The 11,595-nt window shown below is 40.1% G+C and overlaps 2 protein-coding genes across 5 annotated transcripts in view; one reads left to right on the top strand and one right to left on the bottom strand.

Moving 5' to 3' along the window:
- Nucleotides 1–643: 643 nt before the first annotated feature.
- Nucleotides 644–2,748, top strand: nr0b1 (nuclear receptor subfamily 0, group B, member 1). Its single transcript, XM_044019153.1, has 2 exons — nt 644–1,425; nt 2,240–2,748. Exons 1-2 carry the CDS (start codon nt 780–782, stop codon nt 2,479–2,481), a joined length of 888 nt encoding a protein of 295 aa, XP_043875088.1. The 5' UTR covers nt 644–779; the 3' UTR covers nt 2,482–2,748.
- A 5,317-nt stretch (nt 2,749–8,065) lies between these two features.
- Nucleotides 8,066–11,595, bottom strand: part of il1rapl1a (interleukin 1 receptor accessory protein-like 1a) — a 174,166-nt gene continuing 170,636 nt past the window's right edge. For all 4 annotated transcript variants that reach the window (XM_044019149.1, XM_044019151.1, XM_044019150.1 and 1 more), the window contains one exon: nt 8,066–10,364. In XM_044019149.1, the coding sequence (XP_043875084.1) occupies nt 9,643–10,364 (722 nt within the window). In that variant the 3' untranslated portion in view covers nt 8,066–9,642. The remainder of the gene's footprint in view (nt 10,365–11,595) is intronic.

Below are 11,595 nucleotides of genomic sequence, written 5' to 3'. Positions count from 1 at the left end.
GCTAAAATGAATGATGTGTCCTTTGTTGCAAATGGGGCCCTGTCAGGCAATACTATCAGACCTGACTGAGGGAGCATGTGTGTGAATACACTAACAGTGCACAGGAGGGCGGGGACAAAAAGAGTTTTTCTGGGAAACTGCTGAAAGGCTTAGTTTATCGAGCAGTGGAATTCACATCTGACACTTTTCATGGGGGTTTCTTTGTATTTTCAGTCATACTAATTAATGTTGCCTCTGTCTGTCTTGACACATATCAAATCAGTTCCTGTGTGCAGTGCAGGAATGTCACTGGGCTACACAAGGACTAAACATCCACACTCCAAAACACAGAGTCCTGTGGAGTTGATAGGCAGCACTGCAAGAACTCATTTGACAAAGTTTTTTTCGTTGATTTTAAAACTTTAAAACTTAAAACAACAGTTTTAAGTGAATATATATCTCAGTGTTTATTCATAAAAGTAGCCATGCTCATTATTATAATAAAATTGAGGACACACATAATTGAATCATTAGACCTGCAGTATACACAGTCCTGATCAGAGGGAAAGACAGAGGAGAGGAGGTGTGGAAGAAGGAGGTGCCTGAGTTCCAAGAGGCGGAATATACACAGACAGAAGCAGCTGTGTGACCACAGAGACAGACAGACAGAAGCTGATATAATCGCGCTGCCCTTCAGTCGGGGCTATCAGGGGATAAGAAAACAACGCTACCTGTCACTGACCTCCGGCGCTTGAAAGCGACAGCGGGACGCGCCGAGCTCCAGCTCATGAAGTGCGGCTATGGCCACGCTGGAGGGCTGCCGCTGCCGAAACAACAACAGCATCCTCTACAGCATCCTTAAGAGTGACAGCCTTACGACCACCGAAGAGGACCACCACCATCATCATCATCATCATCATCACCCTCAACAACAACAAACACTGCAGCTTCTGCTCCACAAAACCTCCTCCTCCTCGTGCGTCGCCCCGGGCTCACTGCAGGAGCTCCGGCAGCAGGCGTGCTCCTGTGGCTCGACCCGGCGCCGGGGCATCCTTCGCTCCCCGCAGGTGACCTGTAAAGCGGCGTCGGCTGTTCTGGTGAAGACGCTGCGCTTCGTGAAAAACGTGCCCTGCTTTCGCGAGTTACCGGAGGACGACCAGCTGGTGCTGATACGGAACGGATGGGCTCCCTTACTCGTGCTGGGGCTCGCGCAAGACCGCGTGGACTTTGAGACCACGGAGACCGTGGAGCCCAGCATGCTGCAGCGTATCCTTACCGGCCTGACGGACCGGCAGAGCGAGCCCGTGGCCGGACAGAGCAGAGGGGCAGCCGGGGTTTCTGTCGTGGATATCGAGGCCATCAGAGCTTTCTTGGAGAAGTGCTGGAGTGTGGATATCAGCACCAAGGAGTATGCGTACCTGAAAGGAGCCGTGCTGTTTAACCCAGGTAAGTTCTGGGTTTTCACATGCATCAAACTTATTTGACACCGGTGATTGATCAGAGCATCAAAAAAAGGCGTTTTTGTGTATGTGTTTGAATGTGCATTTGAAGTTTATTTCATTTGGAAAATGTTCAAGTTTTCAATCACTAGACAGACAGACAGACTATGATGATCATTTTTAATACTGATTAATCTGTTGATTGTTTTCACATTCAATCCTTCAGTTCTTGGTTCTGTCTGAAAATGGGGAACATAAATGTTTCCTACATTTCTAAACGATTTCACTCAAATGTTTTTCTTTGTCCACAAACCACAAACACAGATATAATATCATTTTTGAATGATTTCTTTAGAAGGAAAGGAAAGCCAGGAAATCACATTTAAGAAGCTGAGATAACATGTGTCCATATTTCAAAACAGCAAATTTATTAGGCAATTAATAACTGATTAATTGTTGAAGCCCCAATTGATTAGTGACACATAGATATATAGATAATGACTTATTTATCCAACACAGCTTGTTGTCCCCCAGGCTGGTTTTATTAGTATATCTGGCTTTGTCATCTCCAATATCAATTTACAGTAAATATTTTTTACATGATAGCATTTTAAAGTTGTTCTCATCTGTTATTCCACATTTAAGAGTTTGGATAGCAAATTATTATTATTTTTTATTTTTTACTGCATCATAACATAACAATTACATCATGCTCTAACTAACCCTAACCTAACTCTTTTAAATTGTATCTCTAATTTCTCACTTTTATGTTCCATTTCATGGCACTCCTCCTCCTCCTCCTCCTCCTCTGATGGAGCCAGATCTGGAGGGTCTGCGCTGTCTCCACTACATCCAGTCGCTGCGTCGGGAGGCGCACCAGGCTCTGAACGAGCACGTCAGGCTGATCCATTGTAAGGACACAACACGCTTTGCCAAGCTGCTCATAGCTCTGTCCATGCTGAGGGCCATCAGCCCGCCGGTGGTCGCCCAGCTCTTTTTCAGACCCGTCATAGGCACCGTGGACATAGAGGAGGTGCTCATGGAGATGTTCTACCGGAAATAGGTGGCAGTCGCAGTATATAGCTGCTAAGTGGACTGAAATACTGTAAACTCTTATTGGTATAGGGAGTGAGGGCAGATGAAGACTGCATTTATAACTGCTGTGTGTGTGGAGGTCCTGTGAAATGTCCAACACATAACCGACTCTGTGAGTGTGTTCGTGTGTGTGTGTGTGTGTGAGAGTGAATGTAGAGAGAAAGAGGGTAAAACACGTCATAATAGGTGACAAATACAAAGCAGCTGCTGGAATTCATAATTTATTTGTTTTATAAAAAAAGACATTATTTTTCTATAATAAAAATAATACACTCTGAGCTGTTTTGTTTGACTTTACCTCGACCTGCATGTGTGACATCAGCTCTGTCGTGTCCTGCACAGCTCCATCTTAGGAGATAAAATGTCTGTATGTAAAAAGTGATAAGCGCAGTGAACATACAGATGTGATGAAAAGGATATCACCTTGGAAAATCTGACTCAAAGTGGTTGACGTCAGCTGCTTTTCACTGAGGTTATTCATATCAAGGATCAACTGAGATGAGAAGGTGACAGTCTGGGTTTTCACATCAGCTGTTCGCTGCCGGTACAGCAGGTAAGTCACAGAGCTGAAGAATTTCAGAGTTGTGCGAGTACTTCTTCGAGATGATTGTGAAATAGCCAGGTTAGACCACCAGAGTGCAACAGTACACCACATGAAGCAATTGTGCTTCATCATCACCCTTCCCACACACCCACTGTCTCTCCACCTTCACACACAAACAGGTGCAGAGATGGTGCAGTAGATGTGCCTCAAGTCATGTTCCACCTGTCCCAACTCCTGGTCATTACTATGTTGAATTCTGTGGATTCAGAATAAAATGCTCCCGGCGTTAGAACATATATAGGGGAAAGTTGGAGGAATTTCTCAAGACAAAAAAAAAATCTATCTATACCCTGCTGAGGAAACACATCTGGAGGCAACAACAGCTATATTATAATTATATGAATGTTCATCTTGGACAATGGTCTCCTGCTGTTACAGTACATTCAGTCTGACTGAACATGCACGAGTCCTTGACTGTACATGATTCCTTCCTCCAGCAGCTATCATAGTTAGTCACTGTTCGAAGTCCAGATGGTATGAGCCTGCTGTGACTTTGTTTGGACAAAATAACCTGACAGGAACCTTACTGGTTTATATTTTGACTCATTGTTGGATTACAAATATGAAAATGATTAATTATGTAAAAGTCACTCACTCACCTTCTACCGTTTAATCCTCCACATAAGGGTCGCAGGGGCAAAATGGCCATAGTGCAGCTTAGAAATAGTAACAGCTGGCAAAAAAAGATATTTGGTTAAAAAGTCAATTGAAGTGTAATTAATGACCCTTATGTTTAAGGAAACTTAAAGTCAGAGGTCTTTAGCTGCTCAGCTATCTTCTAGTGTCTGCGTTGTTCTCATGGTAATTTAAGAACACCTTTACTTAATGAAATATCTATTTGAAATCTATAAATGTCATGATTCACTGATGATGATGGAATATAATGGTTGTTTAATGTCTATGTTTACTACCTATGTGTCTAATATATGGAAACACATAAACAAGGTTAATTTTAATTATAATCTATGTTCTATTCTGGCTTGTTGGTCAGAATTTCCTAATAATGGTGTTTTATTTTTATTTTTTACAGTCTTGGCCCAGTTTGTGCATGTGATACTTGTTTGTGTTAATTATTGTAAATGGTCTTAGGCCTTGTCACAAGGAGAGCCATGCTACATTCTGCCATATGAACCAATGTAGGCATTGCACATGTTGTCATAAGACCAGGTTGTAAACTTAAATAAAGAGGTGGACGTGATAATGAGATGGAAAATGAAGACAGAAATATACATATTTGCTGATATGTATATAATGATAGGTAGGTAGAGCACCACTGGCCATGAAATGGCCTCTTTTGAAAATCAAAGGACAAAACACATAACTGTGTGTATGTATGTCTGTTTCTGTGTGTGTGTGTGTGTGTGTGTCAGTATTTCTGTTCCAAACCCATCTCTGAGAGGACACATGACCTTGTGAGGACATTTTGGCAGGTTCTTACAACTTTAAAGGAATTATTAGTTTAAAGGAGTGTAAAGATTTAGATTCAAGATATAATTTGGTTTAGGTTAGGGGTTAGGTTTAGGCATTTTAGTTGTGATTTTCAAGGTAGGTTAGGGAAAGCATTGGATCTATGAATATCCTCCTCAAGGATGCCATACGTGTGTGTGTGTGTGAGAGAGAGAGAGCTGAATGTTTAGATAACATAGAACCAAGAGGATTTTGTTGTTTGAAATGTTTATAAAGCAGGAGAGTTTCAGCAAACAGCCTGATTAAACTGGTTTCTGATGTAGAGGGAGAACTAGTGTTGAGAACAATGTTATCATCAGACTGATGATTATTCAGGACTGACATAATGAAGCTTGTCTTTATTTAACCAGTGCTGTATCTTTATTAGCCTTTCACCCTCTGTCAGCCGGGATTTGGCTCCAGCCCCCTGAAGGATAAAGTGGTAGACCATGAGTGAGTGAGTGAGTGAGTGTGTCTTTATTATGTATTTGCTACTGTGGATAGTCCTATGTTGATGCCATGTGAGCACATTACTGATCATTCTCACGCACCTCCTGGTGGTCTAATAAAACATTGCAAGAAATGAGACAAACACACAGAGACATCCGTGCACATATGCCACTGTGGACTTTGCTCTAAAGATATTCTTATTACCGGCTGCGTCCTCTACATGTTCCCCCTTGATGGGACCTGTTTTCTCTCCAATTAAGTCCTTAATTGCTGTGGGTAATAAAGACTCTATTAATCTGGTGTCTGCTTATAAAACCCCAGCTGTCTGCTTTTTGGAGGCTGCCAGCATGAAACAGTCACCAGCTTCACCGCACTCGACATGTGTGTGCTTGCAGGCGTGAGTGCCTGAAAATGATGCCATTTTTTATTAAATAAAAACAAAGCCAAAATAAATCCCAGTGGTTGTGGTTGAAATATTTTTAAGCTGAAACTTTCTTCTTGTGTTTGCATAGTCTGAATCGGTCTAAGCTTTGCAGCCTCCTCTGTGCATCAGAGTATGAACAGAAATGCCCACCCTCCATGTCTTTGTTGACAGTGTTTCAGTCACTTTATCCCCTCCTCTGTCTTTAGTTCTGCCAGTTCTGCATCTCTCTATTTTCCTCTGCCCCAGTTTCCCATTCCCTCTGTTCTCTCCTGAGAGTGACAGAGGATCCGAAAATCTGCTTTCTGTCTCTCTGTTTATCAACGTTCAATCACACAACCAGCCCCTGTAGGGACTGTTTATCCCCAGGAGATGGCACTGTTTGGCAACACTCTAACACAATTGCATTTATGCTGATGAGCAAGTCAGGCATCAAATGAAACTCTCTGGATTTATGCCACATATACCGTATATTAGGCTTATATCAGCACATTAAAAATGGTGTTTTATTTTTTCCCTATCTGACAGAATAGATAAGGGTAATGAAGAGAGAGTGAAGGAGGTGCCATGTAATAAATCCCATAATGAAACAGGGACATTTTAATTGTATGGTATGCATTCATGCCTGTAGGCCTATAGTGAGCCTATCGAACCTCCTCACCTTCAATTGCAGCAGTTTAAAAGGTCAGCTTTATATTAGAAGCTCCATTGTTACATGCTGTCTAATTGTTGACTTTTTGCACACTGCCTTGACATTGTAGTATTATTCTTGAAAGTGAGCACAAGCATTCGGACTCATCTCTGTCTTGCTGTCCTCTAGCATATGCCTCATGTTGTATCATCTGCAAAGCCTTTCAAACTATCCTCTTTCTGAATCGGTTTGTGGCACAGGAGGAGGACAAAAATCCCAAATTGTTCCTGATGATGGTCCCTGCAAAATGTCATGGATGTGTGCTTGTACAGTATAAGTGGTATGCACTGTATGAATGTGGTGAATGGGAAAACAGTAGTGTTAAGTGCTTTGAGAGGTCATTGAGACTATTTAAATACAGAGCACTTACCATTCATGAGAGGAAACTAGCAAAAGAAGTTAGAGCAAATGTAATGAGAAATGGAGAAATGGAGAGAGATAGTTAGATTTACTACATAGCATTAAACATGATTTCAGAAAAAAAGAAAAAAAGATTTAAATATAGATAGAACAGGAATCTTCATCTTCCATGTTAGTCAGTATTCCATCAAATACAATGGAGTGCTCTTGTGGAATTAAGAAAAAAATTGAGTAATTATTGGGTGTGTACAAAAGGAAAAATAATAAGTGCTATGGTGTCAAAAACTATTGATTTTACTATCTCCGGAAACAATGGCAAATATTTTCAGGGCATGAATTCCTGATTTTTATAAAGTTATTCTACTGTGTAACATTTTTCCACATTTTAAAATGGCTTAATAACTAAACCCCTGACCGATCTTTCAGGTAAAATAAACCATATTAGGGTATATAGTAATATTTGTTGATCAGGTAATCTTCACAGTTTAGTGTGAAGTATTGAAATTATACATGTTGTGATAAAATGTGGCTCTACTGCCTCTAGTCATCAGCTGCTATGTTTAAATTTTGCCATTTGCTTTCTCAGTTCACTCCTTCGTCCCCCCACTCTCCCTCCCTTGGCTCTCAGCCCACTTCTTGGCATTCCCCCCAAAAACAATCAGGCATTAGATGTAGTGTCTATTTATTTCACCCATTGTAGATTGTTGTGCTTCTCCTGCAACCCCAATTTTTCTATCCCACCCTCACTCATACTTTCATTTTACTTCATTGTTCATGTTATTTGTCTTGTATTTATATGCGTGAAACAATCTAAATAAGCACAGAGATGTCAAACAGTCAGTTGATTATATGTGATCTCACCACTGAATGTCATGCTGCATTGAAAAAAAAGCAACCTCTTCCTTTAAACACAACTTGTATGGCTGAGGCACAGCTGTAAGGAAGGTGATAGCATATAGACAGAATATAATACTAATTATCAATATTTTATTCTAATAATAATAATAATGATAATAAGACATTCAGCTGTAATTATCACATTATTATAGTATATAAGTATTACATTCAACATTAAATTACATATATAAGCTAGCTTGTGGTTTCCCACGCTTAGATTTATTCCTCTGTTTCTGATATTAATAGATTTATTTTGCATCAAAAATTATATTATAGTGAAGGTTGCATCATTCCGTATCAAAACAAGCACTTTTACTTTGAAATTCTGTAAAATATCATCATGAATATCCTTATTGCAATATTATGATAGAATATTGTAGTATAATTTGAAGCTCATATTGCCCGGTAGTGGTACTCAACAACTGTTTTTTGAGCTTTTTTTGAATTTAACACCCCTGACTGATCATATGTGGGCACACATTGGTGTCATATTATTATACTGTTTCAGTCTTGAAGGGTTACTACTGCAGCACTCAAACCTTGAAGGCATCACTGGTTGAAGTAATTGTTCATCTGTAAATTCATTATAAATGTCATAAAGGTCGTGAAGCAGCCATAGTGATTGCATGTGTAACAGGTGCCAGCAATGTGTGGCTTGGAAGAAAAAAAAAACATCAAAAGGAAATCCATGTTTTTAATGTGCAGTGAGAAAGTAAGGGCAACTGATAATGATTGTGTTTCTATAAAGATAGACATTTCTTTCCGAGTGAAAATCGTGTTTATATATGTATATAAATATCTATATTATATATAGAATACATATCTATTTGCTATGCATACTCAAAAAAATCACACCTTCAAATATATTTAAAAAGTCTTTCAAAACACAGGTTTTTTTCTTTCCTTAAACATTAACTATCCATATGAACCAAAGTATGGGAATAATATTGTGTTAAAACAAAAGAAAGAAAGGAAAAACATTGAAAATGCTTTACTTTTGAATCTAGATCAGTCGAGGGCTTTTTCTCTTATGTGGGATTCATAAACCACCTTAATCTCTGAACAAACCAGGAATCACGTTGCAAGGATACAAAACCAGCATAACACATACACAAATCCCCTTTCCATGGTAGATGAAATGCAAATAAGTACGACTCCGCAAGCAAAGTCTTTTCTGTTATAAAAATAGAATTCTTTTTAAAATAATCTACAGATTTCTTTTTAAGGTGAGGCATTTCACTATCACTCTAAAACAGCAAGGCTGTTTGTTTCAATAGAAAATACGAAGCTTTAGAGAGAGATCTGCCAGTCTATTGGTCGATCTGATAGGAGAGGACAGCACTGCCTCCCAACTGCTCCACCTGCTGGATCTCACAGGACGGTGCATTTCCACCAGCTCCTCCTTCTTTTTGCATATTCAATGATTTTTTTGTTTCCTAAAAGAGAAAGTTTCCTTTTAAACTAGATACACCTCTTACAGGACAAAAAAAGATGTTTCAGCTCCTCAAAGCTCCTGAAATGTCCAGGCGTGTCCAAAAGTGTTAAAAAATGTTCTCTTAAACTACACAAAGATTCAAAAAACAAACAAAAACAAATGAACAAAAAACAGCACAAGTGCATGGACAGAGTGGCTTTTCCAAACAAGCATGTTGAAAACAATCTAAAAAAAAGAGTAAACAATGGAAAATATACAACTGTGTGTAACAAGTTAAAGCAAAGTCCTGCATTAAAGAAGGCAGCAAACATGATTGAACAAAACAAACAAAAGATCAAAACAGGAAAAACACTGATGCTACAAATAAATCCAAATATATGTACAAGACCCTGTTTTCCTTGTGTTTGTATATATGCACATTTGTGAGTGTACATTATACATACAAGTACACAATTGCCATAGTGCGTTGGTTTCTTAAATGTGGAGTTCTTGCGAGTCCATCTCTCACTAGATGTTGAAACAGTATATATATATATATATTTATTTTATCTCCTGTAGTTTCACATAGAAAACAGTTACTCAGGTGTTGTCTTCTTGAAAAAAAAAAAAGGTAAAACAAAGAGTAGCAGTGTCCAAAAAACCTGCTGTATCTCCATCAAGAGCTGCTGCTAGTTCACTACAGTTGGACCAAATGGATCCTGAACACTTTTCACTGAAACCACAAGCTTGAACTCTTTCCCTTCCTTAGAGCTACCAGACTGAACCAAGCCATGTCTGACCCTGATTGATCCTTCTCCGACCAGCTGATGTCGAGTCCGTTCGCTATTACCAGATGACGCTGGAGATGCTGGTTTCTCGTGGTAGCAGAGGGAGCATGGCGTTGTTAGCGTGCGCCTCCTCAAGGCTGTGCTCTCGGCTCTTCCCAGGAGGCCTCTGTCCATTCAGCAGTGTTAGTGGGATGTTGCAGTAGGTGTGCTGGTTCCCCAGAGAAGAGAGAGGTGGCAGGGTCCCTCCTGGGGGTATGTCATACTCGTAGCTGCGGTAGTAGTGTTTCTGCCTCATGGTGGTGTGGTAGGTGTTGTGGAAAGAGGAACGCAGCTCTGGGTGGGCGGTGGCCATGGCGGTGGTAGTGGCTGCTGCCATGGAGATGGCAGAGACGGTCTGTAGCTCTCCGAAGGGACCCTGCTCGCTGACGTCCAACGCCGGCTCGTGGGTGAGCATGGGCACTGTGCGTCTGAACGGCATCTCATACTGCAGCTTCTTCCAGAACTTGGAATTGAGCTTGTTGCTCTTGGGGCCATGCCACTTGATGACAGTGAGGGTTTTAATGGTATGCTTAAGAGCCTCGACCTCCTGGTAGTTCATGATGCCACGCAACTCAGCACACTCGATCAGGATGACTTTGATCTCGCCAGTCACCAGCATGTTGCGCAGCCTAGTCTCAAGCTCAAAGATACTCCAGCCTCTCCGCACCACATAGTTGGGTGTCATGACTATAATGAGGCGCTTGCTCTGGTCGACACAGCGTGCCACATCCTCTATGTAGGCTGCAGGGGGAAAAAGGTTAAAAAGGTAGGTTAATTAATGCACCTTAAGAGCATAGACTGTATATATATAAAAAAAATTCACATAGTCTTCCTGTTTGGAAAGTGAAACCAAGGAAGTAGAACAGCCACCAGAGGGCGACTCTGCTGGTTGCAAAAAGGACTCAAATGGAGCTCTATGGTAAAATGAGCCTATTTCTCACTTCATTTATATCATCAAACATTTTCTGGAGAGGTTCATGCCATCCTTTGTTTTAGGTCTTAGTACATTATAGTATATTATAGTACTTAGTATATATATATTATATTATTAGTACTTAGTATATTATAATAGTACATTATGTCAACTATAATGTGACATAATGTGTCTATGTTCCCAGTTATGTTCCAGTAAAACAGACATGGCAAATGTGAGTGGAGACCAGTGTGAGTAACAGCTGGTATCGTCCAACAAGTGCCTGGTTGCAGGTGATGTCTGTGAAGTGACATGTTGACGATCAAATTGCAAATCTCTAGGCTAAAAAAGGGACTTTGTCTTGCAGCCGGGGGACTGCGTCCATTTTTATACACAGTGTGGGTTTTTGAGGTAAGGTTACACACAACCACAACACTGAACAATGATGGATGAACACACAGCATCAAACACAACAACACAAGACAATGACAAGAGGACACTTTGTCTAGCTTAGAGTACTTTACAGTGTTAACGGGAAGACACAGGGACTATAAATATGTGTGCAGATGTACAGTATATGCACAGAACGTGTGTGTCATGAGTCTTGAGCAGTGTATTAAGTATTTTTGTGTTGTTGTTATAATATTTTAATCAACACTGGGTGGAGGTCAGACCCAAAAGACAAGGCAAAATGCAGTGGTGGGATGTGATGTAAGTCATTTTACTTTGTTACTGTATTCACAAGTATATTTTTCAAGTATTTGTACTTTGATACATTCCTCTTTCCACCTACCACACCACCTGAAGGAGAGTTGGTATTGGATACTATTTTTTAATTTGTCGTTTTATTTGTCCAAATTCCAAGATGTATTATTTCATTTTGTAATATAATACTAATAAGATAAGATTACTAGAAATAAAAACAAGATAATCTCTTCTTTGTTATTGTCTTATGTAACTGACAGTGGTCGTATTCAGAACAATACCCTTTCAAATAAAAGTGTTTTCAGCAGCATCATGTGCAGCATTCTTTGCTATTCTTGTATTAATCAAATGATC

This window comes from Solea senegalensis, linkage group LG2, assembly GCF_019176455.1.
Source record: "Solea senegalensis isolate Sse05_10M linkage group LG2, IFAPA_SoseM_1, whole genome shotgun sequence".
Lineage (NCBI taxonomy): Eukaryota > Metazoa > Chordata > Actinopteri > Pleuronectiformes > Soleidae > Solea > Solea senegalensis.
This window is presented reverse-complemented; position numbering and strand designations above follow the sequence as displayed.